This window comes from Microtus oregoni, unplaced genomic scaffold, assembly GCF_018167655.1.
Source record: "Microtus oregoni isolate MIOR12 unplaced genomic scaffold, Mior012 000019F_ref0000042, whole genome shotgun sequence".
Classification (NCBI taxonomy): Eukaryota; Metazoa; Chordata; class Mammalia; order Rodentia; family Cricetidae; genus Microtus; species Microtus oregoni.
In genome coordinates this window covers 4026716-4054559 of record NW_024543078.1, presented here as the reverse complement: position 1 = coordinate 4054559, position 27844 = coordinate 4026716, and the positions used below count along the sequence as shown (strand labels likewise).

The 27844-nt window shown below is 51.8% G+C and overlaps 4 protein-coding genes, 1 non-coding gene and 1 pseudogene across 7 annotated transcripts; 2 read left to right on the top strand and 4 right to left on the bottom strand.

Moving 5' to 3' along the window:
- Window positions 1-753: 753 nt before the first annotated feature.
- Window positions 754-3423, bottom strand: Oaz1 (ornithine decarboxylase antizyme 1). Its single transcript, XM_041669795.1, is given in 6 exon segments — window positions 754-1174; window positions 1247-1332; window positions 1410-1582; window positions 1662-1748; window positions 1750-1807; window positions 3187-3423. Coding segments are annotated over 6 exon segments (684 nt in total). The 5' UTR covers window positions 3333-3423; the 3' UTR covers window positions 754-1040.
- Window positions 3424-6630: 3207 nt separating this feature from the next.
- LOC121459570 lies at window positions 6631-7749 on the bottom strand (annotated as a pseudogene).
- Window positions 7750-10238: 2489 nt separating this feature from the next.
- On the bottom strand, window positions 10239-10446 carry LOC121459931. Its single transcript, XR_005976001.1, has one exon. It is a non-coding gene; the product is annotated as a small nucleolar RNA U3 (small nucleolar RNA).
- Window positions 10447-10843: 397 nt separating this feature from the next.
- Window positions 10844-11499, top strand: LOC121459791 (peptidyl-prolyl cis-trans isomerase H). Its single transcript, XM_041669796.1, has one exon. It carries the CDS (start codon window positions 10849-10851, stop codon window positions 11380-11382), a length of 534 nt encoding a protein of 177 aa, XP_041525730.1. The 5' UTR covers window positions 10844-10848; the 3' UTR covers window positions 11383-11499.
- An 8183-nt stretch (window positions 11500-19682) lies between these two features.
- On the top strand, window positions 19683-24459 carry Jsrp1 (junctional sarcoplasmic reticulum protein 1). 3 transcript variants are annotated; one of them, XM_041669793.1, is made up of 8 exons: window positions 19683-19704; window positions 19926-20207; window positions 21108-21230; window positions 21504-21541; window positions 22380-22476; window positions 22554-22727; window positions 23744-23829; window positions 23942-24459. In XM_041669793.1, exons 3-8 carry the CDS (start codon window positions 21113-21115, stop codon window positions 24389-24391), a joined length of 963 nt encoding a protein of 320 aa, XP_041525727.1. In that variant the 5' UTR covers window positions 19683-19704; window positions 19926-20207; window positions 21108-21112; the 3' UTR covers window positions 24392-24459. The 3 variants fall into 3 exon arrangements, with proteins under 3 accessions (XP_041525727.1, XP_041525728.1, XP_041525726.1); XM_041669794.1 differs by lacking the exon at window positions 19683-19704 and adding an exon at window positions 19721-19754 and having other exon boundaries at window positions 19926-20108; XM_041669792.1 differs by lacking the exon at window positions 19683-19704 and adding an exon at window positions 19721-19754.
- An 880-nt stretch (window positions 24460-25339) lies between these two features.
- Window positions 25340-27742, bottom strand: Amh (anti-Mullerian hormone). Its single transcript, XM_041670001.1, has 5 exons — window positions 27331-27742; window positions 26855-26997; window positions 26569-26677; window positions 26298-26457; window positions 25340-26189 (listed from the first exon to the last, which is right to left on the bottom strand). The coding sequence occupies exons 1-5, from the start codon at window positions 27740-27742 to the stop codon at window positions 25340-25342; spliced, it is 1674 nt and encodes a 557-aa protein (XP_041525935.1).
- Window positions 27743-27844: the final 102 nt, after the last annotated feature.

The following is a 27844-nucleotide window of genomic DNA, read 5'->3' as shown; positions in this document are numbered from 1 at the left end:
AAAGAACAAAATCGAGGACAGTAGCACGAGCCAGTCAGCCCCGAAGTCATGAGATGAGCAGCAAGACCATGAAATTCTAAGACATCCTTGGCTACATAGGGAGTTCAAGGCTGGCCTGGGCTATCAAAGACCCTACTTGAGAAATAACAGAATGGAATTATGTCGCTAGCGGGGGGAAATCAGGTCTCCATAAAGGCAGGCAGCTATTTCTGTGAGCTTGTGTAACCCCACAGCACCCTATTGCCCAAGAGGGGAAAGTATTTCAAGGATGGTTGATGCTGGAACGTGGGGCTGCCTGGCCACTGCCAAGGCCTAACCTTCCTCCCTGCAACCCCTGACCCTGCCATGAACACACTTTAGACCACCCACATTCACCTGCTGCACGGGTGCTGTTATTTTAACTCCTATGTCCTGTTTACAAACCACCCCCAACCCCACTCCAGTGGCAGGACACACAGCTCTGGCCCAGCCTGTTCCTCACACTCCACCATGGCCAGCAGGAGTCACTTCAGCCCTTTCAAAGTACACGGTAGTCACCTTTAGCCAGGTGCCTGAGGAGCAGTTAGACTCCACAGCTTCACAACTGCCTAGGACACCCCAGCCCCACCACCCACTTTGGGGTGGCTTAGTAGTGCCTGGAGAGCAGGACTTCAAAATTCCAGAGCCCTCCCTGGTTCTGTGCAAACACCACCCACAGTCACCCAGTAGACTGGAGCCCAACCAGGCCCCGGGGCAGGACACAGACACAAGACACTGAGCGAGATCACTTTATTGGATTTGAGCCAGGGAGGTGACACTATCTATTTCTGCCAGGATTCAAAGAAGACTGCTCTAGCACAGGGCACCTGATCACCTTAAACATCAATAAAAAAAGTAAAATAGAAACCTTTATTTAGAATTAAAGCCAACACTTGAGTGTGACAAACACAGCATTCAGTTCGAAGAAGCACCCCACTAGTGGAGTGAGTGTTTATTCTGCACAATCACGACATGTGGACAAACCCGGGAGAGAGCACAGGGACACTGGGCAGGGCTGGCACCTAGTCTTCCTCACCCGGGTCTTCTCTCTCCAGCGTGTAGACCATGAAGCAAGCATCGGGTCTCTTGGGGACGAGGGGATGCCCGGGTCTCACAATCTCAAAGCCAAGAAAGCTGAAGGTTCGGAGCAGGGTGGCTGTGGGGGACACACGGTCAGAGCCTGGGGTGCCAGAGCTTCCCTCCCTGGGGAGCCCACAGCAACACCCACCTCTGTCCTCACGGTTCTTGGGGAAGCAGATGAAAACATGGTCGGCCTGGAGCTGCTCCTCTGCGAACTCCAGAAGAGCTGTGAAACTGAGGGGAGCAGGTGGCCATTAGCCACCTGGGCCCAGACCCCAGATCCCCGATAGCCCCAGAGAGAAGTGGCCCACCTGTCCTTGCTGCCCTCAGGCAGGGGCCCAGCAGGGAGCTCGATGTAGAGGCCACCACCGTTCCACACTGCCCTCCAGGTGACCTGCTTGGTCTCCGTGAGTGTGGACTGGATGCTCAGGACCCTGGTCTTGTCGTTAGACGTTGGCTCCTCTGTCACATTCAGCCGCTCATCCTGGGGAAGCAGGGCTTTCAGGATGGCCAGCTCAGTATGCAGAGGCAGGCAGGCACCAGGGCTCCCCACGGGTACTCACAGAATAGAGGACGCTAGCTGAAAGACTGTGATCCCGCTGACCGTTCCCTCGCCCACCTGGGATCTTCAGGGGTGGGTGAGGGACATCAGGAGCACCACCGAGGCCCCGGACCCAGGTTACTACAGCAATGGAGGGCGACCCTAGAACTGCAGGAGACAGTGCCTAAGTGCTAGGAAGTGGTGGGATCCCCAGGCCTTTCCACTCAAAAAGTCACTGAGGACAGTGGTCCCAGCTCACTGACCCTCACCTCTGTGGCTCTGCCCCTTCTGGAGCAAAGTAGGGCCCCATCAGGGCCTCAGGCTGTGTCATCTCGGCACTGTGGTCCACAGCAGGGAGCTGGGCCACCCCCCTCCCCATGCTGCCAAGGCAACCCACCATATACCAGGCCACCTTGCTCCTTTCTGAAGCTCAGGCCTAGAGCTTCTTAAAGTCCCACTCTCCTCTGCAACTACCAGTAGTCCCTAAACTCCACCTCACTCAAGTCCCCTCCCCTTCCCACTGTCACCCAATAGGACCCCCATCACAGCCCATATCAGTTCAGTCACCCCAAAGCCCTCACTCCACTACCTACACCCTTCCCAAACTAGTTCCCATCCTGCACCCTTTAGGTGAGACCCCCACACACATCCCAACCAAGTCACTGCACAGACCAACTGCTAAGTGGGCCCAGAATCCACACACCCTGCCCAGAACCAGGCTCTTCCACCCGTTACCACCCCAACCACCCACTCCATGCCCCCCAAAACCTGGCCACTTTCAAGGCTCTCCCAAAACTGATCCAAGTCCATTCATAGTACCGGAATCCTCAACAGGCAAACACTAAATCCAACCTAAATCCTAAATCTAATCCCAACCTCTCCCCTACCTGCGACCCTCTAAACCCACACAAGCTCCTCCCCCAAACCCTACCACATCCCACACTCTCCCACCATGAGTCCTCGACGTGGAGTCAAATCTAACTCCAGTGCCTCCCCAACAGTACCCCAAATTCGAGTCTTCCGCAAACACCTTTCAAATGGGAACACAGACCCTCCCCTCTAGAGAACACATGACTTGTCAACCCACGTCCCCCAACCTAACCCCACACATCCTCCACCACCTGGCATTTGATCGGAAACGAAAATCTCAAAAAATCAAGTCTCCAATCCCCTTCGCGGATCCTCCCCAAATATTGGGCTCAGCTCGCAAACCCCGGAATGCGATTAGAACTCCAGATCTGACCCATCTTCGGGCAAATATTGACGCACCCCATTCTCCAACCAAACCAATCCCTAGTCCTCAACCTGAGACTCCCTAATCCCCCTCGAATCCCAAATCCGCATCCGTGACCCGCGCCTCTGGCCCCGCCCCGTCCCACCCCCGGCGCGGTTGTGGCCTCCACAAAGGGGCGGATCTCGCGCTGCCGAGACTTATCTGGCGCCCCGAGGCCGACTCCACTCCGGGCCTGCGCGTACTGCACCTCCCTTTAGGGCGTGCGCGGATGCCGCTTTTGGGAGCTTCGCCGTGGCGGGGACAAGGATCTCACCTTTCGCTGCTGCAGCCGCCGCGGCTGTACTGACTAAGAAGCGGCATGGTGCGGCTGGCGTGGAGCGTGGCGCTGCGTTTATCCCCTTCCTTCTCTCTGGCGAAGCAGTGGCTGTTGAGAATCCGCTGCAGGGAGGATTTCACCATCCGGCCGCTGGGGTCCGAAACCAGCAAAACCTCCGCAGCACTCTCCGCGCCGCCGCCGCTGCTCGCCGTTCGCAAAATGGCGCCGCCGCTGACGCCCGCATTTATATGCGTCGTCACCGGAGGCCACGCCCCTACACGCAGGCGTGAACGCGGCTGCGTGCGCTGCTGGAGGAACGGGGTGGGGCCATGACGGCCGCCGCGGAAAACCAACCGCGTCCCGCCTCCTCCGATCTCTGATTGGAGAAGATGGGAAAACAGACGGAAGGTTTCCGTTGATGATTAGCTGTCGCCCGGAGAATCCCGCCCTCGAGTGTTTGCGTCACTCTGCGGCAGGCAAGACAGAAAGAAGCAGACGTGTCCCGCCCCTGCAAGACTCTGATTGGTCAGTGTACGAAAATAGACAGAATTGGTCCCATTGAGTATTGGCTGGCACTCTAACGAGCCCGCCTCGAGCTTTTGTAACGTAAGGGGAGGAGCTTTGGTGACGCCACAAAGCCCCGCCCGCCCGGGCCCCACGGCTAGGCCGCTGGGAACCTAGGCCTTGCGCGGTGCGGTCCGCTCTTCCTCCATCTCTTACCGTGGTCGCTTCGCCCTGGGGACCCCCGCCCCAGAGTGTGTGGTTGACAACTCCCGAGGGTGTCTGAGGCTGAGATACCCACTGGCTGGGCGCCCATTCCCCTACCCGATGGAATCATCTAATGACCTTGTAATAACGGATAATTACGTTCTAAATTGGGACTCGTTGTTTTGCAAACAATTTACAATTTAAAAGAAAATTAAGTTAAATATTTAAAAAGTTAAGATATTCCAAACTAGAGAAATATTTCAAGTCAAATTTAAGCAAAATTTTAAAGCAAAATTGGAAAAAATTAAAAAGTTCATAGATCCAATTTGAAGGGTTTTCCCTGTTTTCTTTCTTATTTTCATCTCCTTTCTGTCTTTCTTTCTCCCTTCTCCTCCTCCTCCCTCCCCCAGGATTTCTTTGTGTAGCCCTGGCTGTCTTGGAACTCGCTTTGTAGAGCAGTCTGGCCTTGAACTTGGAGATCCACCAGCCTCTGCCTCCCAACTGTTGGGATTAAAGACGTGCACCACCACCTTCCACTACTGTGTGTGTGTGTGTGTGTGTGTGTGTGTGAGAGAGAGAGAGAGAGAGAGAGAGAGAGAGAGAGAGAGAGAGAGAACAAATTACAGTGTGAGCCAGTTCAGGAAAAGTCTGTGGTAGTGATGTCCCAGCTGAGGTAAGAGGATTGCTGAGTTCCAAATAATCCTGTACTGAAAAAAATTCCACGTCTTTAAATGACCAGATAAAATCCAGGAAGCTGGGTAGTAGTGACTGTGCCTTTAACCCCAGTCCTCAGAAGGCAGAGGCAGGTGAATCTCTGTGAATTTCAGGCCAGCTTGGTCTACAGAGTGAGTTCCAGAATAGCCAGGGCTACACAGAGAGACCCTGTCTCAAAAAACAACCAAAATTCAGTCATTTCTAGAGATGACTTAGTGGCTGCTCATGTAAACTCAAGTTTGGTTCCCTGCGTCCCTGCAGTGAGCCAGCATCATTGTGGTCTTGCCTCTAAGAGTGCCTGCACACGCGTGTGCACACACACTTTTTTTTTTTTAATCAAATTGAAGAGGGGCTCACCAGAGAGTGCCTGCTGCTCCTGCAGGGGACCGAGTTCAGTTCCCAGCACCCACATCAGGTCAGCACTCTCCTGTCAGCTGAGCTCCTTCTTCTGTCTGCCTCAGACACCGACACGCCCAGGTGTGTACTCACACTCAGCCACACAAAGATAACTTATGAAAACGGGAAGGACTGGGTGCAGAGAGAAGCCCAGGAGCAGAGCTGGCTCTTCCAGAGGACCTGTATTCACATGCAGCTCACAGCTGACCGGAACTCCAGTTTTAGGAGATCTGACCCCCATTCTGACCTTTGTGGGCACCTGTACCCACATGGTGCCCAGACATGCATGCAGACAAAACATTTATTTATTATTTTTATTTTTCAAGACAGGATTTCTCTGTGTAGCCCCAGCTGTCCTGGAGTTTATTCAGTAGACCAGGTTAGCCTACTACTGTGTCTTTTGAGACTAAACTTGGTCAAATATAGCCTATTTGAACAGTACCTTGACTTAAACAGCCATATTTCACTTCCGGGTTAAAATCAGAATGAGGTTCATGTTTGGAATGCGTAGCTGTGGGAAGGAAAGTCAGTGGTCTCTGCTGGTCAGTGGGGACAGCTTTGGATGGAGTCCAAACCTCGTCCTCACCAAGCCAAAGACTCCCTCCACCCCGTGCCAAGTCAGTAACAGTCCGTTCTTCCTGTGGGGCTGCCTTTCACACTGACCAAACAAACGTGCACTTTCCTGTGGCCGGAGAAACGGCTCAGCGGTTGAGCAGTTACTGGTCTTGCAGAGGATGCAGGATCAGTTACCAGCATCCACAACAGTGACCTTCTAAGAGCACCTGCACCCGCATAGTGAACATAAACTCACACATGAAGAAGCTTAGACCACACTTCCTTGCACAGTTCTGTGATGCCGTGTGCTGGGGTTGAACAAAGGGTCTCATATACAGAAGTGTACTCCTGAGTGACGGCTTCAGTCAGAAGGTAACAGGTTTTCTTCAGACTCCTCTGTGGCAGGTTCAGGGGCGGAGCCATGCCCAGAATCCCCAGTGAGGGGCTGGGGGCGTGGTCAGGGTGGAGCCCCGCCTAGAATCTCCTGACCCTGGGTTCCCTACCCAGTACTCTAGAAGAATAAACCCACAGCAGTGGCCCTCTTGAGCTCTAATACAGACTCTCCCGGTCACAGAAGAAAAACTCAGGCCACAGGATTCTGCCCATTTTGTACTTACAAGTTGAGGCACTGTGATTATGAAAAACAAATCCTGCAGGAGAAACCAACCCAATTTCTGGTAAATGCTTCCTCTTTTCTGATGCCAATTTTAGCAGAGGCTCCCACCCCCCACAAGTAGCACGGAAGCCTTAACTAACTTCTGCGATACTCATTTAGGTTTCTTTTTTCTTTCTTTTTCTTTTTTTTGGTGAAACTAGAGCCTTTATTCACCGCTTAGGCAATCTGGGATTGTCCTCCCCTCCCTAGGATTCCAGGGTGACATCAGAACTGTTCTAGACCATAGCTGTCTTCTCCAGTGGGCTGAAGGCAGGGCTCTGTTCTCGGGATGGCCGCAAGCACCGTTTCTGGCTGTCCAGTGCTAGTGAACTTAGTGAATATAGTGACCCGAACGGTGCTAATAATCACCCAACCCTGCCATGGTTTCCAAAGTTGCCTCCAGAGACGGCTACTTAAACAACGGGGTCCCCGTATGTGCAGGCCTCCTCGATGGCCAGGCTGTAGCTGCCACCTGCGCCTCCCCAGTTGGCGCTGGTTAGGATCCTCATCCAGCCCCTCTCACCCCAGGGTTCGCCCCATGAATTACGTCAGTCACGGAAATGATGATGTCTGGTCCTGGTGCTGCTCAGCGTAGATGCCGCCAGTGTAGTTCACCGTCTTCTCCGTTGCCATTATCCCGCAGCCGATGGGACCGTTGGTGTAGGTCTCTGCTGTCATCTTCTCCCACCTGATAGGGAGCCATAGTCACCCACTCTCCAGAGGGTGTAATTCTGGGTGGGATGGCACTCTGAATTCGGTGCAGATCCCACACTGTTGTTGCAGGTCTCATCGGGGATGCCATGCTTACGGGCATATGCGGGTCGCACACTGGAAGGTCATTGCCACAGTTGATGAAGTCCTGCACTGAAAGCAGAGGGAGGGCCACATGTGATGTGGGAGTGTCATATATCAATCTGTTAATTTCATTGGTTGAGCAATAAAGAAACTGCTTGGCCCTCATAGGTTAAAACATAGGTGGGAGGAGTAAACAGGACAGAATGCTGGGAGAAAGAAGCTGAATCAGGAGTCGCCATGATTCTTCCACTCCAGGCAGATGCAGGTTAAGATCATTCCTGGTAAGCCAGCTCGTGGGCTACAGCAGATTATTAAAAATGGGCTAGTCCAGGTGCGAGAGCTAGCTTAGAAGAGGCTAGATAGAAATGGGCCAAGTGGTGATTAAAAGAATACGGTGTCCATGTAATTATTTAGGGTAAAGCTAGCCGTGGGGGCGGCCAGGTGCCGGGGACGCAGCCCGCCGCTCATACTACAACACACATGCCTAGCCTTTCTTCTTGATGTTGATGGGTCTGCCGTGGCACTGCTGCTACTGTCGGCCCAGCAGGAGCCACAGTACTGTGGGATGCGCTGGTTCCCGGTGACACTGATGTGGTTGACACTGTCCGCGCCGCACCATCAGCATCAACAGCACCAGCCACAGCTGCAGCAGCAACCAGACGAAGCCATGCTCCTGCTCCTCGGCCTGCTTGGATCCGGGATCATGCACCGGACCTTCGACCCCTTGACCTGACCATCGACCCACTCATTTGGGTTCCTTATTCTATTACATTTTATGTCTTTGTTGTCTGTACTGTGTGTGTCCATGTGCAGAGGTCAGTGGGCAATCAGCGATCAGTCTGTCCATCCACTATGTGGGTCCCTGAGATCAAATTCAGGTTGCCACCGTGGCCTGAAAGCACCTTTACCCACGAAGCCATCTTGCCAGCCCCCAAAAGAGGAGCGTGTGCCAATGTAACATACCTAGCTGGCTGGGACCAAACAGGAGTCTGACTGGGCCTGGGAGGTCAGAAGAGGGCGGCAGATCCCCCAGAATTGTGTTTACAGATGTTTGTGGAAAGCTATGTGGGTGCTGAAACTGAACCCCAGGCACAGTTTCAGCCCATCCTGGTCTACAAGATGAGTTCCAGGACAGCCAGGGCTACACAGAAAAGCCCTGTCTCTAAAAAACAAACCAAACAATACGAAAAAGAAAGAAAGAAAGAAAGAGAAAAAGAAAGAAGAGTTAGCACTCTGAAGCACCAAGCATCAGCTGAAATCTTGATCCTCTAGCTCAGATCACAGCTTGGGGTGTGAGCCATTTTACACGGTTGTGTATTCTGACCCCCTGATTTTGGTCATTGCTGTGGAGGGAATCCCGAGCTGCTGGTGTGCCAGACTGGCTTCTACCCACTTTGCTATTTATTAAATTTTTTTTGATACAGAGTCTCAAGTGTGGGGGAGTGTCCCTCAAACTCACTAAGTAGCCGAGAATGGCCTTAAATTACTAAACTTCTGTCACAGCCTCCCAAGTAGTAAGAGATTTAAAATTCTGAGTTTATTCTCTGCTGGGATTGGACCTTCCTGGTGGGGCTCCACCTGTGACCATGCACCCACGGCACACACCTGTGGGCGGTCAGAGGCGAGCTTGGGTGAGAGGTTCAGTTCTTACATCTGGTGGGCCCTGGGGCTAAACTCTAGCGAGAGCACCGTATCCACTGAGCCATCTTTTCTGCCTGTAGTTTGTGTTTTGAACGGGACTTGCTCTTGTGTCCAGGTTGGCTTGAAGATCTTTCTGCCTCAGCCCCCCAAAGGATCCACAATGCCCGGCTGCGGAGGAACCTTTGGGACCTGGTGTTCAGTATGTAGACTGCTGAGCTGAGAGTCTCTGTGTCCGTGTGTCAACAAGCAGGACTCCGGACGCAAAGGACAAGGGTCAGAAGCATAGAGGCTTGCTGCCAGGGTAGAAGGAGAAAACTGACTTCCAAAGTGGTCCTTTGACCCTCCAAGGGTGCCAATCCCCCACTCCCCCAATCCCCCACTCCCCCAACCCGCCAATCCCCCACTCCCCCGATCCCCCACTCCCCCATCCCCCAATCCCCCCTCCCCCGATCCCCCACTCCCCCATCCCCCAATCCCCCATCCCCCAATCCCCCGATTCCCCAATCCCCCGATCCCCCAATCCTCCATTCCCCCACTCCCCCAATCCCCCACTCCCCCAATCCCCCACTCCCCCAATCCCCCACTCCCCCATCCTCCACTCCCCGACAAGCACACACAGGACGAATAAAATGACATTTAAATTGTTAAGTGAATTTAAGAATAAGCAAGCATGATAGCACACAACTGTCACTCCAGTACTCAGGGAGCTGAGACAGGAGGATTGGTGTTTTTTTTTTTTTTTTGTTTTGTTTTTTTTTGGTTTTTTGAGACAGGGTTTCTCTGTGGCTTTGGAGCCTGTCCTGGAACTAGCTCTGTAGACCAGGCTGGTCTCGAACTCACAGAGATCCGCCTGCCTCTGCCTCCCGAGTGCACCACCATCGCCCGGCTAGGAGGATTGGTGTTAGAGTTTAGCCTGGGCTACAGTGTGGAACTGTCTGAAAACAACCAAGACAAGAGGCGGTTCATAATGGCACAGCCTTTAGTTCCAGCACTCAGGAGGCAGAGACAGGCAGATCTCTGTGAGTTCGAGGCCAGCCTGGGATACATAGGGAGTTCCAGGACAGCCAGGGCTACACAGAGAAACCCTGACTCAAATAACAGCAGCTGTTAGCATTCAGGCATTTATGCCGCCTGCTCTCAGGGACCTAGCGGGGCCCTCAGCAGCTGCAGTCGGCAACACTGTAGCTTCCACAGCCCCCAGGAGGAGTTCTTCCTATGCACGTGTGCGTGCAACATCCCGGTAGAACAAGCAAGCCCTTCTCCCCCCTCTGCTCTCCCTCAGAGACGGTCTCTGCACCCCCCAATGAACCTCCCTCATGAGCTCAGTTACATGGTGTGGTTTTGTAGCAGTCCCTTGGCTCCAACCTGCCAAAGTCGCCTTTTACTGCTAAACAATTACAACAACAACAAACATCAATAACTAACAAGTTTTAACAGGGGCAGGAAGGCCGGACAGATGGTTTAGCTGTTAAAGGCTAGACTCACAAACAACGTGGGGCTCCCCATCTCAGTGCTCCAGCGGGCCTGACTCAGCACGGCCGAAGCCTGCCAGAAAGCTCTTGTGGCCACGGTCTCCACCACAGCTGCTGCTCAGCGATAATGCCCAACCCCTGCCACTGCCCAGGGTTGGGCCAGGACAGCATACACAGGCAGGGAATGAGTCCTGTAGGGCCGTACTGAGCTGGCCGGTCTTAGCATGGGAGCTCTTTTCCAGCAGATACTGCTTCCTTTTTTATTTTTTTTAAGTATTTATATTAATGAACTACAGAAACGAACCCTGAAAGTATAGTCTTTATATTTATAATATTTTATTTAAAAATATGAATAGCCAGGGGCTGGAGAGATGGCTCAGAGGTTAAGAGCATTGCCTGCTCTTCCAAAGGTCCTGAGTTCAATTCCCAGCAACCACATGGTGGCTCACAACCATCTGTAACGGGGTCTGGTGCCCTCTTCTGGCCTGCGGGCATACACACAGACAGAATATTGTATACATAATAAATAAATATTTTTTTAAAAAAAAGAATAGCCAAGCCGGGCGATGGTGGCGCACGCCTTTAATCCCAGCACTCGGGAGGCAGAGGCAGGCGGATCTCTGTGAGTTCGAGACCAGCCTGGTCTACAGAGCTAGTTCCAGGACAGGCTCCAAAGCCACAGAGAAACCCTGTCTCGAAAAACAAAAAAAAGGGGTCGGGGCCATGGCGGTGGCAAATTCAAGTCCAGTCAATCCGGTGGTCTTCTTTGATGTCAGCATTGGCGGCCAGGAAGTTGGTCGCATGAAGATCGAGCTGTTTGCAGACGTGGTGCCTAAGACGGCAGAGAACTTTAGGCAATTCTGCACTGGAGAGTTCAGGAAAGATGGTGTTCCGATCGGATACAAAGGAAGCACCTTCCATAGGGTCATAAAGGATTTCATGATTCAGGGTGGAGATTTTGTTAATGGAGATGGTACTGGAGTCGCTAGCATTTACCGCGGTCCATTTGCAGACGAAAATTTTAAACTTAGACACTCGGCTCCAGGCCTGCTTTCCATGGCAAACAGTGGTCCCAGTACAAACGGCTGCCAGTTCTTTATCACATGTTCTAAGTGTGATTGGCTGGATGGGAAGCACGTAGTGTTTGGAAAAATCATTGATGGACTTCTGGTGATGAGAAAAATCGAGAATGTTCCCACGGGCCCTAACAATAAGCCCAAACTGCCAGTGGTAATCTCCCAGTGTGGGGAAATGTAATCTAGACCAAGACTGAACCAGGTCTTCAGTGTTGGATGACACTCCCCTTGAGTCTGACAAGCTGGACTGACCTCTGCCTCCACAGTGTGTGAACCAGGACCTGGAAGTCTCACAAATCAGAATCAAGATCTTGTTTAAATTTTGAACTGTAAATAAAGGATTTTTTTTTTAATGTTAAAAAAAAAAAAAAAAAAAAAAAAAAAAAAGAATAGCCAGGCAGAGAAACCCTTTAATCCCAGCGCTTGGGCAGCAGAGATCTCTGTGAGTTCCAGGACAGCCAGGCCAGGGCTACACAGAGAAACCCTGTCTCGAAACAAACAAAGAAAAAGAGAGAGAAAGGAGAACATTGCTGTTAGGGACAGAGATGGGTCAGTGGCTAGAGCACCGGCCACTCCTGCAGAGGACCTGGGTTCGATTCCCAGCACCCACGTTGCAGCTCACAATTAATTGCTGTAACTCCAGCTCCCTAGGATTGAACTCCTCACACAGACACATGTGTGGGTCAAACACCAACACATTTTAAAAATAGAAATAAGGCTGGGCGGTGGTGGTGCACCCTTTAATCCCAGCACTTGGGAAGCAGAGGTGGGCTGATCTCTGTGAGTTCAAGGCCAGCCTTGTCTACAAGAGTTAGTTCCAAGACAGGCTCCAAAGCTACAGAGAAACCCTGTCTCAAAAAAACAAAACAAAACAAAAATGATAATTAAAAATCGAAATAAAAGCAGGGTCTGGAGAGATGAGTGGTGGTTAGTAAAGGTCTGGGCCTTTTGGAATCAGAGGAGAGAAACAGGAGGTCTCTGGTCACTTCTCCGCAGTGTCTCGGATCATTCAGGTTCTTACCCCAATATTTGACTCCCGAGTTTTTATTAATGGTTGAAAATTCTAGATAAACTCATCTGGTGCCCAACACAGGAGAAGATCACAAGAAAGCTGCACACCTTCAGCTTAGTAGCCTCTGGAGTTAGACCCCGACCAGTGTCCACCTCTCCGGTCACGTGGGTTTCTCCCGCCTGTCCCCCTGCCTCCCGTCTGCTTTGTAGCCTCTGGAGTTACCACCCCAGACCCAGTGTCCTCCCCTCATGTGGGTTTCTCCCGCCTGTTCCCCTGCTTGCTCTCTCTCACCACGGGTTGCAAGCTTTCCCTGAACTGCCCTCCCTGGGCTGCACCCACCAGCACCTGCTCAGGTTTCTACCGCTTCCCCCTAGGCCACACACCCTCATCCCTGCCTGCAGGCAAGCTGCACAGGTGCCCTAGGCCAGGCCTGTGCAGTGCAGCGGCAGCGAGCTGCGACCCCCGCTCCTGCCTGCCTGACTGGTCACCCCCCCCAACCTAGAACTGCTGCTGCTGCCTCCATCCCTCCCACTGTTGGACTCTAGCGTCCAAACACCGAGAAGGAGTCGCCCCCAGAGACCATCTCACACACCACAGCCGATGCAAAAGCATGAGGATTTTATTAATTCTGTCATGACAGGGTCCCCCAGCATTCGGGAAGCCGAGGGACCCCGAATAGCGGGTATAGTCTACTTTTAAAGGGGCCACAGAAGCAAGGGGGGTTGTTCTTTGACTATTCTGATTGGCTTATTCGAAAGGGCTATTACCAATAATTGACTGGAGAGCTGTTGCCAGATCAGATGAGGTAAGAGGTCATTTTGACCCCGTTTCCCAGGGGACCGAACCAAAGCATACATATATGGGTAATTGTTCAGGAAATGAGTACGTGCGAGTGTAGCTGTTAGGTCCTTGGTTCCCAGGGGAGGAGGGGAAGCACTATGGCACAGAGGCTGAGAGGATTCAGAATTATCAAAAATGGCTTCAGGATTGTCTTACACCACCCTCCTGTGCAGCTCTGCTGTCGCCAGACAGGGTTTCTCTGTGGCTTTGGAGCCTGTCCTGGAACTAGCTCTGTAGACCAGGCTGGCCTTGAACTCACAGAGATCCGCCTGCCTCTGCCTCCCGAGTGCTGGGATTAAAGGCGTGTGCCGTCACTACCAGCAACACCTGAGAATTCTCAAGGAGGGAATTAGGTTTGTTTGTTTGTTTGTTTGGTGTGTGTGTGTGTGTGCTCTGAGTTCGATTCCCAGCAATGACTTGGTGGCTCACAAACATCTATATTGAGATTTGGTGTCCTCTTCTGACCTGCAGGTGTACATGTCTGAATACTTTATACATTTAAAAAAAGTTGTTTGATATTTGCACCAAGTATGAAAACTTGGCTGAGAAGATACAAGCCTTAGAAAGAACTGCGGACGAAACGGAGAAAGATTTTCACACGCAGAGGACTCCAGAGCAGAACCATTGCATGAAACTGGAGAGGAGCAGGCCAAGGTTATTAGAAGACCAACGTTGTTTCTTTTTTATAATTTATTTAATTTTATTTTATCTGCATTGGTGTGAAGGTGTCAGATCTCCTGGAATTGGAGCAACAGACAGTTATGAGCTGCCATGTGGTTCCTGGGAAGTGAACTCAGGTTCTCTGGAAGAGCAGCCAACTTTATTTATTTATTTATTTATTTATTTATTTATTTATTTTTCCAAGGCAGGGTTTCTCTGTAGCTCTGGAGCCTGTCCTGGAACTAGCTCTTGTAGACCAGGCTGGCCTTGAACTCACCTCAACCTCCCAGCTCCCAATTATTATTTTTGTTTGCTTTTTTTTTTTCAAGACAGGATTTCTTTGTGTAACAGCCCTTGCCATCCTGGAATCCACTCTGCAGACCAGGCTGGCCTCAAACTCACAGAGATCCACCTGCCTCTGCTTCTCAAGTGCTGGGATTAAAGGCGTGCGCCACCATCATCTGACAGAAAACCAATTTTATCCAATTAACATACAAGCAGGAGCACCAGCTGGATGGTGGTGGCTCACACCTTTAATCCCAGCACTAGGGAGGTAGAAGCAGAAAGGGATATGGCTGGGCAGAGAGAGGAATATAGGGCAGGAGAGACAGGATACCCCATTCGATCTGAGGAGGTCACAGGGGTGACAACTAGTGACTGGCTGCTCTGCTTCTCTGATCCTTCAGCTTTCACCCCCAATGTCTGACTCTGGGTTTTATTTATTTTTATTTATTTATTTATTTATTTATTTTTGGTTTTTTGAGACAGGGTTTCTCTGTGGTTTTTGGAGCCTGTCCTGGAACTAGCTCTTGTAGACCAGGCTGGTCTCGAACTCACAGAGATCCTCCTGCCTCTGCCTCCCGAATGCTGGGATTAAAGGTGTGCACCACCACCGCCCGGCCTCTGGGTTTTATTTTTAAGACCAATTAGAATTCACGCTACATAGGGTTGGGGCAGAGTTTTGTTTTTGTCTTTCCAGGAGAATAAAAGCATCCAACTAAGAAGACTACTGGACAAATGGGAGAGCGGAAGGAAAAGGACAAATCGTCCAGAGAAAATGTATATGACAGAGTAGACTGGCCTGTTGAGATATCACATTTCCAACAGGATAAACTTCCATAAATCTTTCCAACTGTTTGCTTCTGCTATTCTCCTCAGATGTGTAAGACAAGTGGGCTTCTTGTCGTCCCAATTCTATTGAAAATTAAAGCTGACTTTGGAGTTGGAGTGTAGTTCTCCTCTTCATTAAACCCAAGCTTGCATGTTAGAGGAAAATCCAGTCTCCGTCTCATGGCAGAAGAGTCGCCTAGCGTGAGACAGGAGAAAAACCAAGAACAAGGAACAATTCTGTTGCTACTAATTCATAGTCCTTTGGTTTTATTTTAAGGAATAAACATTATCTCAATTTTCTCAGCGTCCCCTACAGGTGCTGTTGCCTCCAGACAGTGGGAAGTAATTTTAAGACCACAATGCCCACATTCCCAAGAGGTTGGACGGGTGGGTTTTGGTTGGTTGGTGCATTATGGATGTTTAACATCATTTGTGGGGTTGGTTAAAAGTTGTTATTGTTCATGGTCAGGGAGAAAACTAAACAAAAGAGGTTAGATTTTTTAAGAAAAGAAGCCAGGCAGTGGTGGCGCACGCCTTTAATCCCAGCACTCGGGAGGCAGAGGCAGGCGGATCTCTGTGAGTTTGAGGCCAGCCTGGTCTACAAGAGCTAGTTCCAGGACAGGCTCCAAAGCTACAGAGAAACCCTGTCTCGAAAATCCAAAAACTTAATTAATTAATTAGATTTAATTAGATAAAAAAAGAAGAATCTCTTTCTAAGAAGATTTAAAAAGGGGGCTGGAAAGATGGCTCAGTGGTTAAGAGCATTGCCTGCTCTTCCAAAGGTCCTGAGTTCAATTCCCAGTAACCACATGGTGGCTCACAACCATCTGTAAAGAGGTCTGGCACCCTCTTCTGGCCTTCAGGCATACAGACAGAATATTGTATACATAATAAATAAATAAATAAATAAATAAGATTTAAAAAGGGGGAGAGATATAGGAATGATTGGATAAAAGTGTATATTATTGAATCTACTTTAAAACTAAACAGCAACTATTAATCTCAAATGTTTTATATTGGTATGAATTTTTATATATTGATACAAATTTAAGGGTTTTTCATTACAATATACTGTATATACGTTTTTACTCTTGTTTAAAATATTGCACCTATGCAGCTCATTTGAAACTGTAATGTAAAGTTCTAGGACTTGAAATCTATTATTACAAACTATTCAAGATAATTGAATGCAGGGTAGTAGTTAGTCATCTGTAGCAATCTAATTTATAGTCATGTTAGGTATGTTTTCAAGTCAAACAGATATATTTTAGGTAGACAGGTAGCCTTCAAGTACTTCAGAGACCTACAGAATATGGTATTTAAACTATTTTAATAACATAAGGCTTTGCATGACAGATATGTCTGTTCTTGGCAGCACCATTTTACTTCAAAAATGGATGCTAGGCATGAAAGAGCTTCCTTTCATTTGTAGAAAAGTTAGCTACTGGGCAAGAAAGTGCCCTTGCCTTGACTGCTGACAATATGCTGTACAAACTGGATAAGCAGGACACAAAGGAAAAAGGCTGCTGAACTTTACCAAAACAAGGTGGGGAAGTGCTTCAAAAATTCCTGTTTCACAGAAAAGTCTGTCAGATATTTTAGGCCTGTAGGTTGGAGACGGATGTGTCCAGGTAATCGGCTGTCTCTGTCATTTCTAAAGTTTTGAAAATTACTCGTTCTGCATTTCCTATTTACTCAGGCAATGTTATATTCTTCTGGGATCTTTGGTGAGATTGAAGAATAGATATTCATTGTTACAATTTTCCTTGTTACCAAAGTTGGAAAAGACACCCACAAAAGATATGTAAAGTTTATCAAGGTGAAGAGACATAAAGCTTCAATTGTTTATGAAAGAATATGTCTTAAGGTCTAGGTTGGAAATACAAGCTATGATAAAAAGTTAATTAGGTATAAAACTTTGACCTCACCAAGATAGAATAGATAACAGACCATTTTCTCCAAAATTGCCAAACACAAGTGGACTGGACATTTTTAATGTAATTGTACCTAATAATTTTTCTTATTATTTTTTTGTTTGTTTGTTTTGTTTTGTTTTTCAAGACAAGTTTCTCTGTGGCTTTGGAGCCTGTCCTGGAACTAGCTCTGTAGACCAGGCTGGTCTCGAACTCACAGAGATCCGCCTACCTCTGCCTCCCGAGTGCTGGGATTAAAGGCGTGCGCCACCATCGCCCGGCTAACTTAACCCATTTCTATTAATCTGTGTATCGCCACGTGGCTGTGGCTTACTGGCAAGGTTCTGGAATGTCTGTTCCTGGTGGTGGCTACATGGCATCTCCCTGACTCTGCCTTTTTTCTCTCAGCATTCAGTTTAGTTTTCCCCACCTAGCCCGGCGGTGGTGGCGCACGCCTTTAATCCCAGCACTTGGGAGGCAGAGGCAGGCGGATCTCTGAGTTTAAGACCAGCCTGGTCTACAAGAGCTAGTTCCAGGACAGGCTCCAAAACCACAGAGAAACCCTGTCTCAAAAAACCAAAAAAAAAAAATAGTTTTCCCCGCCTAGCTCTGTTTTGCCCTGCCAGGACCAAGACAGATTCTTTATTCATTAACCAATAAAAGCAGCACATATACAGGAGGACTTCCCACATCAATAAAAGTTTTGGATGACCCAAGATATAGAAAGAGATAAAGAGATGCAGGAAGCAGTAGCGAGGGCCTTAGAGAGTTTTGCAGGCCCTTTTGGATTGGGGAAGGAGAGAGAGAGGAGAACAATCAGGTTTTTTTGTTTTGTTTTGTTTTTGTTTTTGATTTTTGCTGGGTGGTGGTGGCGCACGCCTTTAATCCCAGCACTCAGAAGGCAGAAGCAGGCGGATCTCTGGGAGGTCGAAGTCAGCCTGGTCTACAGGAGATAGTTCCAGGACAGGCTCCAAAGCCACAGAGAAACCTGTCTCGAAAACCAAAACAATACAAAGAAAAAAAAAAAAAACAAGAATAGAAACAAACAAAAACCCCAGGGTTTTACTCAAATATTTCACTCCTGAGGTTTTTGGGTTTTTTGTTTGTTTATTTCTTTGTTTTTTAAGACAGGATTTCTTGGGGCTGGAGAGATGGCTCAGTGGTTAAGAGCATTGCCTATTCTTCCAAAGGTCCTGAGTTCAATTCCCAGCAACCACATGGTGCCTCACAACCATCTGTAATAAATTAATAATTAAATAATAAATTAAATATTTATTTATTATGTATACAATATTCTGTCTGTGTGTATCTCTGCAGGCCAGAAGAGGGCACCAGACCTCATTACAGATGGTTGTGAGCCACCATGTGGTTGCTGGGAATTGAACTCAGGACCTTTGGAAGAGCAGTCAGTGCTCTTAACCTCTGAGCCATCTCTCCAGCCCCTCCCCAGCCCCTTGTGAGGGGTTTATAAAGACAAAAACCACAAAGCAGTCACAAGATTACAGTCTCAAAATACAAAGTTCCTTATCCTGTATCACAATTGGCTAACGGTGAGGGAAAGCTCAGCTGTCGGTTCCTGATAGGCTGTTAGTATCTAAGGGGCTCGCACAGCACCCATTACGTCCTCACACATCTGCGGACCCTGTGCTAACCGCGGGGGCTGCTTGACATAGCCCAGCTGATGGGGGAAGTAGGGTGGGGCAGTGGGCTGCAGCCAGCTACTTTGTTTCTCTGTTCTCTGTTAGCTAATACTTCCCCTAAAGAGGCCCAGCACAGAAGTGGAATCTTTTCCAGCCTTTCACTTTACACCCTGTCCCAAAACAAAAGCTGGTGGCTATGCAACTGGAGAGGCAAAAGTGTCAGGTTCAAACTCAGCCTGGTTCCAGGTCATCCAGGATTATGGACTGCACCTGTCATCGAGCGTCTTTACCCAGTGACGCCCGATGACCTGAGTTCAGTCCACGTGGTGGGAGGCCAGAACCAGAGAACAGACCCTGCAAGCTCTGTAGTGTGGGTGCCTGCCTACACACACACCTACACAAAATAAATAATTGTAAAAAAAAAAAAAAGTAACATCTATAGTATTGATAACGGTAACAGTAATTTCCATATTGCTGGGGTGCGCTGCGCTGTGTTTGTTGACTAAGTGACTACATAGGCAGATAATAAAGTCATGGATAAAATGTGTCACCAATCGGATCCTCAGTCCGGGAGGCATTGCGATACAGAAATACAGGTCCCCCAGCAGGTGGCACTATTTCCGCTGGAGGAAATCGGTCTCTAAGGAAGTGATCCCGTTTCTATCTCAGTACCACCTAGAAAGAAATCTCACTTTGCACAGGAGGAAACCCAGGCTCTGGACCGGGTTGTTCCAGAATTAGGATTCCTCACAGAAGCACTGTAGGATGATTTCAGCTCAGGAGGTGTAGCCCTGACTCCAGTCCCTCATTCTTTGCTGTATTAGTGATGACATTTTCTGTCACTGTGCCCACAATATCTACCTAGAATCCCCAGTGAGGGGCTGGGGGCGTGATCAGGGTGAAGCCCCGCCCAGAGTTCCCCAGAGAGATTGAGGTCCTGGATTCAATCCTCATTACCACAAAAATAAATAAATTAAATTGAACAGTTTAAAAAGAAACCGGGAGCCACTGGAAAATAGTTGAGTCAGCCTAGAACTCAGGGCAGGGGTAAGCCGGCCACGCGTCAGAAACCTCAAAGTCACAGATGCGGCCACTGGGGCTGCGACCTAGGACATTAGAGCAGCAAACAAGGTCCCTGGGTTCATTGCAGGAGGCAGCTGTGGGTGGCAGGCCACCCTCCCAGTGACCCCGTGAAAAGCCCTCCTCCTGACTCCCTGGCGCTCTCCAATTGGTCCCCAGCAGCTGTCTCTGGCCATCTGTTGCTGTCCATCACTGACCACCGGTCTGTGTGCTTTCTTGTTTGTCAGGCCCAGCTCGGAGACTGTAGGGTAAGAGGGGCTGCGGGGAACCTGGATAGAGCTGTGGTTCCTAGAGCTTGGTAAGAGATCCCTGAGGTCCACTAGGGTCCCCTATTCCGATGACCACCCCCCCCATACAGGGAGGGGCCAAATTCCCTGCCTCACCTGTGTTTTGGTCCCTTCCCCCAAGAGGGGAAACTTCTATGGTTTTACTTATATTTCATTTTTAAATGATATTTTAAAATTTTTAGTTTTTGTAAGTGGACAAGTGAAGGTATGTGCTGAGGGGTACGCGTGGTCAGCAGAAGACAACCCGAGGACTCCAGCCTTGCCTTCCAGCTGAAGCTCCCGGCCGCGGCTAGCCTTTAATCCCAGCACTCAGGAGGCAGAAGCAGGCGGATCTCTGTGAGTTCGAGACCAGCCTGGTCTAGAGAGTGAGTTCCAGGACAGCCAGCGCTACACGGGGAAACCCTCTCTCCAAACCACGCCCCCCACAAAGGGAGGTGATTGGAGGATTGAATTCAGATCATCAGGTTTGGCTGCAAGCTCTCTTACCTGTTGAGCCTTCTTGCTGGCCCATACCCTCCCTGTTTTTAAAGTATTTCTGTTGGGGCGGGAGATACAGGGGGCAGCCAGTGGCCATGGATTGCCCCCCTTCTCCCCATAAACTAAACCTGTGTCTGGCATCCAGCTCAGTAGAGCCCCTGGTCCCAGTTTCTCTGTGTGCCCTATAAAAACAGGGGCAAGAAGGCTGGTGCCGTGACTGGAAACCCCTCACGATCCCGTCTGCCCCCCCCTCCGCTGTCACACTGAGGGCTAGACCAGGCGGGCTGTTGAGGCTTCAGCCCCCTGAATCCTGGGTCAGCTAGGGGGTTCAGCGCTAGGATGCCTACTCTGTTAGACTGGGAGCAAGAGTCTGGGGAGGGGTTGGGCTGCCAGACTGACCTCTCCTGCTGCCGTGAGACACCGATAAAAATAGTCTATGGCCTCAGAGAATTTGAGCTGGCTCTGCAGAGCAGGGCTCCAGCATGGGCCTTGGGTTCATTCCTGTGTAGCCCTGGGTGAGCTCTGGGCCTCTCGGGGCCTTGATTTTGTTCCTTGCTGTACTGATAGATTCTGGGTGTCTTCCCATAGTGGGAAGGGGTCCCAAGGAAATGCTGAAGTCATGCAAGAGTATGAATTTCTGCCCAGCATGTGGCTCACACCTTTAATCCTAGCACTCGGGAGGCAGAGGCAGGTGGATCTCTGTGAGTTTGAGATCAGCCTGGTCTACAGAACGAGTTCCAGGACAGCCAGGGCTACACAGAGAAACCCTGTTTCAAAAAAACAAAAACAAAAACAAAAACAAAAAACAAAATGAAAGGAGCATGAATTCCTCCTGTAGAGGCGAAGATTAGGTAAGACCATGCCCTGACTCCCTGCCCATCCTGCAGTCTTCATGACAGCCAGAGGCTTGGAGGATCTGGATGGGGGCCTGGGCAGCTGCCTCCCCAGCGATGATTTCTCGTTACTGGAGGAGCCAAGCTCAGGCCGACGGCCAGACGGCAAGGCACAAGGTACTGCAACTGATGCGAGAGCCTGGTGGCTCCGCTTTGGAGACCAACACTTAATCTCCCAGCCTGGGCTGAGGCAAGCGGCTAAGGGGGTTGGTTCCTGGGTTCTGGGTTGGAAACACTGCTGCATATCTCTGAGCCCCACGTCCCTTGTCATTTGCATAGGAAGCTGCAAATTGCCTTTCGGTGTGGGGGTGTGGGGGTGTGGGGTGGGATGGAGTTGGTCAGGGTGGTAAATACCCTGCTGTTTCGATTCTTCATCTGTTTCAACAACAGGGGCATCCAGGCTGGCGGACTCTAGTCGCTGGACACCCGTGAGTAGCTGGCCCCGCGATCGGGACAGCCAGCTAAAGGAATGGTGGTATCCCTCCCTCCCTCCCTTCCTCTCTCCCTTCCTCTCTCCCTTCTTTTCTCCCTCCCTCCCTCCCTTCCTTCTTTTCTCCCTCCCTCCCTTCCTTCTTTTTTTTTCCTTTTGTATTTAATTTTTATTTTTTTTTATGCGTTTTGCCTGCATACATGGGTATCTGATGAACTCAGAAACCAGAAGGGGGCATTGGATCCCCTGGAACTGGAGTTACAGATGATTGTGGGCTGCCCTGTGGGTGCTGGGTTCTCTGTGAGAACTGCCTGTACTGTAGCCACTGAGCCATCTCTCCAACTTCTAATGTATTTGTATATATATATGTGTGTGTGTGTGTGTATTTGTATATATGTATTTATATACATGTATTGTGTTTTTATATATTTGTATATATACACATGTATATATCTGTACTTATCTGCATGTCTATATATGCATACACACACACATATATAATTATTTATATGTGTATGTGAACATGTACAGCAAGGGATCAGAGGCCATCTTCCCTGAATCTGTTTTCACCTTTACCTTTACTTGGGGGGGGGGGGGTCCCAGGATCAAACGCAGGCTGTCAGGTTTGGAGGCAGGACCAGCACCCAGTGAGCTGCTTGCCTGGGCCCTACTTTTGAGTTTTAGACAGTCTTACTACGCAACCCAGGTCGGCATCCAACTGCAGACCCTCCTTATGTCTCGACCTCCTGGGTGTTGAGATTACAGAATGAGTCACTACAACCCGCCTCCTCCCCGGAAAATGTGAACTGATATCCCGCGTCTCTGACGCCCTACAGGTCCTCCAGGACCCAGTGACTGCCGGCACTGCGGAGAAAGAGCTCGTGGCCCAGGAGGGTCTGGGAACCAGCAAAGGGATTCCTAAAGCTGGGACAAGTGGGTTTGCACGGGGAGGGCGAGCGGGCGGGGATGGGAGGCAGGAGCCACAGGAGACCAAACGCTTGTCTCCGCAGGCCCCCGGAGCGTTCCCGCACGCAGAAAGTTGCAGGTTGCGCCTCCCCTGAAGCCCCCGCCGCCACCACCACCGCCCAGGGACGACCTGCCTTGGGGAGACCTGACGCTCAACAAGTGCCTGGTGCTGGCCTCACTGGTGGCACTGATGGGCTCAGCTGTCCAGCTCTGTCAGGGTGAGCGTTGCGGAGGAGGGATTGGCCTGCCGCAGGGGTAGGGACAATGAGAGTCCTCTCCAAAGGAGTGGGGTGCATTCCCTGCAATTCCCTGCAGCCCTGCGCAGGCAGTGACTCCACTGTTCCTACAAACACTGTGCTCCAGTCTCTCCCTACCCCAGGAATAGCCTGTGAGCCGCATGGTCACACCTAGGCTTCCAAGCCCGCCTTTGGGGTGCTCTTGGCTCAACTGGCATTCATTCATTCATTCATTTATTCATTTTGAGCCAGAGTCTCACTGTGTATCCCTGGCTGGCCTCTGTAGACTCCGAGAAATTCGCCTGCCTCTGCATCCCTCCCACGTTCTGGAATTAAAGGTGTGAGTCACCAGGCCCAGACTTTTTTTTTTTTTTTTGAGACAAAGTTTCATATAGTCCAGGCTGGCCTCAAGCTTTCTATATAGCCCAGGCTGGCCTCTGATCCCCCTGCTTTGAACTCCCAAGAGCTGAACCCAGGCTTTTTTGTTTGCTTTTGAGTTAAGGGCTCATTTTATATAACACAGATTAGCCTGGGTCTCATGGCAATCCTCCTGTCTCAGCATCCTCCAGCCAGGATGACGGGCATGTGAGACTGAACCTGGTTCCCACTCCTTCAGTAGAGAAGGGACCTACATAGTCCACCCCAAGCTAGATGCCCCCATGCAGAGAGAGGGGGGAGGGGAGGGGAGGGGAGGGGAGGGGAAAGGAGGAGAGAAGAGAAGAGAGGGAGAGACGAGAAGAGAGAGAGGAGAGGAGAGGAGAGACGAGACGAGACGAGAAGAGGAGAGGACAGAGAGAGAAAGGAAAGAGGAGAGGAGAGGAAAGAGAGGGGGAGAGAGGAGAGAAGAGAAGACAAGAGAAAAGGGGGGGTCTCTAGGAGGAGGGGGTATCCCAGCAGCAGGAGCGTGAGGTAGACTGCTGAAGTGGGTTGTTCTGGGGCTGAGTGGGAGGATGAGGAGGGTGCGCTCTGTCCTCCAACCCAGACTGACTGACTTTCAGACGTGGTGGCTGGGGAGGTGGCGGTGGAAGTCCCTCAGCAGTGGGTCCCGCCCAGTCCTCCACCCAAGAAACCAGAGGTGCCCGCGGTAAGCTTTCTTCCTGGGCCTTCACCTGATGGGTCTGATTCCCAGGGAAAAGGAGGTCGGGCCTGTGGGGAGATGGGCGCGGACCCCAAGACCCCACATTGTCTTTCTGCAGCCTAAGCCCCCACTCTTGGTGCCCCCATCCGGGCCTCCTGAGTCACCCGGACCCCAGGTACAGAAGCAGGAAAAGCCTGAGGCTGCAGAAGCAGAAACCCAGGGGGAGCCTGGCGGGTCCACCACAGAGGCCTCTGGAGAGGAGTGCGCACCCCTTGGTGGCCGAGGGTCCCAGGAGAGGCTAAGGGAGAAGTCAAAGAAAGGAGAGAAGCTGAAGAAGGAGAAGCTGAGGAGGGAGAAGCCCAGGAAGGAGGAGAGGCAGTGGGTCACCAGGGAGCCCCGCCAATCCCTGTCCCGGCGCTGGGAGGCGCACGAAGGAGGCCATCGGCCATGGACGCGGTCCTCCAGGGAACTCGAGCATGAGAAGCGGCAGGCCTGGGCTCCCCGGCGACGCCACGACCGTGACGACCGACCCAGACAGAAGCCTCCTGGGGGAAAGAGGCGCGATTGATCCTGCCCCTGTCCTCCTTGGTGAACCCCGTGTCCCTTCTCCCTGCAGGACCAGTAAATAAAGCTCGTGCTGCGACAGCCACGTTTTCTGCTCCTTTGTGCCTGGACCCCAAGGGTCGGCGAGATGGCAAAGTGGGTAAAGGTGCTTGCCGCTGAGCCTTTATCCTGGGACACACTCCCCTTCTTTATCCTGACCTCCATAAGCGTGCTGTGTGACGACTGCATAAGCCGTGCAGCCTGGCTTGCAGTTCTGACCCTCCTGTCTCCACCTCCAGACACACCTGCGCAGCCACATTTTCTTTTTCAGGTATGAGCCTGGGGTGAGGGGGTTGGGATGTGCAAGCGCCCTTTACAGCTGAGCTGTTTGTCTCGCTCCCCTTTTTTGGACTTTGTAACAGGGTTTTACTCTGTAGTTCAGGATGACTCAAAGCAATTCTCCTGCCTCAACCCTCCCCTCCACACATACAAATTAGTTAACTAATTTAAAAAGTGACATGGTCTGGGAATTTAATGCCAGCACTGGGGAGGTAGGGTCGGTCAGCTCTCTGTGAGTTCAAGGCCAGCCTGGTCTACATAGTAAGTTCCAGGATGGCCTGTATAACATAGAGAGACCCTGTCTTTAAAAAGTGATGGAGGGCGCCGGGCGGTGGTGGCGCACGCCTTTAATCCCAGCACTCGGGAGGCAGAGGCAGGCGGATCTCTGTGAGTTCGAGATCAGCCTGGTCTACAGAGCTAGTTCCAGGACAGGCTCCAAAACCACAGAGAAACCCTGTCTCGGAAAAACAAAACAAAAGAATAAAAAATGATGGAGATGGAGCGCATCCTCACGGACTGGATGGTGTGTGTATGTCTTGAGAAGGGAGGTGAGAGGCGGTCCCTCCACCCACAGACACCCCCACTGAGTGTTTGCTGATCTTTATTGGTATACTGTCTGGAGACAAAGCAGGCGTCAGCGGCAGCCGCACTCGGTGGCCACCATGTTAGGCACGTGGTGCGCACTGATGCGTTCCTCGGACAGGCTGATGAGCAGCTTGCCCGCGTATGCAGTGGGCACGCAGCAGGGTAGGCGCCCCAGGGCAGCCCCTCGAGCCTGCATCTTCAGCAGGAGCACCACGTGGTTCCCGTAGTGCGGGTTGCGGTCGGACTGTGGCCACACGCAGGCGCCTTGGCAGTTGTTGGCCTGGTAGGTCTCAGGGATGAGCACTGAGCGCTCTGCCCGCAGGTCCACGTTCAGCTCGCGCAGCCCGCACGGCCCTTCTGCAGCGGTCTCCACGCTGCGTCCCGCCCTCCCGCGCCCTTCCCTCCCACGCCACTCAGCACTCAGGCCCTGCAGTGCCTTTAGTAGAAGCAGCGCTCGCAGCGGGTCCCCAGGGCTGTTGGAGTTGTTGGGGCACAGCGCCAGCAGGCGCGACAGAAGAGGGGGCGCAGCGGGTGGCAGACCGGGAAGGCCACTCAGCTCTGAGGCCGCCGCCTGTAGCTCCACGGCCACCCTGCGTGCCAGGTCGGCTGTCCAGGGAGCAGAGGCGGGGCCCTGCAGCGACGTAGGGTCCCCCACGGTGGCTGCAGTGGGAGACAGCAGCTGTAGCAGGGGTTCCTCCCCATCGAGCAGGCATTCCAGGGCCGCGGGGTCCGACAGGTTAACCAGGCCCTGTGGGAAGTTGGCCAGCGCCCCAGGGTCCAGGGACAGACGCGTGTGAGAGGCTCGGGTTGGGGGTCCCCGCAAGGCACGCACCAAGCGGGTGAGAGCCTCTAGGAAGGGGTCGGCGCTGTGTGGCAGATCCTCCGGCTCCAGGGGCAGCCTGGAATAGAGGGCAGTGAGCCAACCTTGAGCACAAGAGGCTGTGGTGGGTGCATTTCCTCCTCCCCACATCTTCCCAGTTCCAACTCCAGCCCTGGCGTGCGCACACCTGGGCGGTGGGAAGGGCATGGTGTCCAGCTGGCCATGCGCTGGCTGCATGGATGACTGGGTAGGCGGCAGCAACAGCAGGGTAGGGGTCATGCGTGTGAAACAGCGAGAGTCAGAGCCAAACAGAAAAGCCTGCAGCTCGGCGATGCTCAGGGTGGCACCTGCGGGGGGGGGAGGGGGGGAGGAGGTGAGCACGTGGCTAGCTGAGGGGAAGGGCAAAGGGCAGCCTCTTTTCACACCGTCCCCTCCCCTCTGCCAGGACCTGGACCTACCTTCTCTGCGTGGCTGAAGAGTTAGGGCAAGGCCAGGGCCACTCCAGGCCCCCGCTGGGAAATCCACAACCAGCACCAAATAGCGGGTGTCCCGTGTAGGGCAGAGGTTCTGTAGACATCGGGACTCTGCTGGACTGAGGATGGCCAGGCTACCAGGCACACCCATCCCATACCGGGAGTAGATACCTTGTGTACTAGTGACCCCAGGAACCCTTCTATTAGGCAGATCTTTATACACCCCAACCAGACGGCTGTCGCGGGATGGCCCCATGCCACTCTCACGTACCTGTGTGCACTGCAGTCCAGTCCCTGTGACGGTGACCTGGGGGCCGGGCCCAGGGTATAGCACCAGCAGGGCCTGCTCCCAGCGGATGGCTCCCCCACGTGGAGGTTCTTGGAACTTCAGCAAGAGCGTGGGCTCCCATATCACTGTGGGCCGAATACTGGTTGACAACTGAGTCTGAAGCCACTAGTTTCCCTCCCTCAAGACCTGTCCTACAGAGTCCCTCAGCTGGAATCTAACTGGAGATCTCCTGTGGCCATGCAGGCCTGAAGGACCCTGACCCCAGCTGTGAAGTGAGGACCTTGCTTGAAGGGACTCCGTGACCCTTTGCCTGGGACGGAGTTGGGGTGTTGTGCTCCGCTATCAAGGCTGTGCCTGGCAGTCAAGCAATAGGACCTCCCCACAGCCTCCCCTGGGTCCTCGGGATGAGCCTCAGGTTGCACAAGGCACAGGGGTTCTGAACAGCGCCTATCACATACCTTCAGTCAGGTGCAGGACCAGCAACTGCTGCCCCCCAGGCTCCCCCAGCCAGGCCCCAAGGTGCTGCAGGACTGGCAGGGCAGCCTGGGCATCAGGAGTGCAGACTCCAAAGGTGGCCAGGTCTTGGGGTCCCCAGTGAGACTCCTGTACAGCCTCCAGGAAGGCATGCTCATAGCTGTCCAGGCCCCCTACTACCCTTAGCGGGATTCTGCTTCTGTTCCCCTCCGCTCTCAGCGTCACCAGGCACAAGGGCTCTGGGGGATCGCTGGGAGGCCAGACCCCATCCTCAAGGAAGATGAGGCCCCTGGTGCTGGAGGCTTTTTGGAACTCTTCTTTGAGAGTCTCCGCCTGTAACACAGCCCCCATGGTCACCAGCAGTAGCGCCAGCGGAGAGAGGGGTCGTCCCTGCATGGCGGTGCAACAAAGTCTGGAAGGCCCTGCTTATATGTATGGTAGGGCAAGAGCGCTTGGGAGGGGCACCCCTATCAACTCTGAAAGTGACCTTGGGGGGAC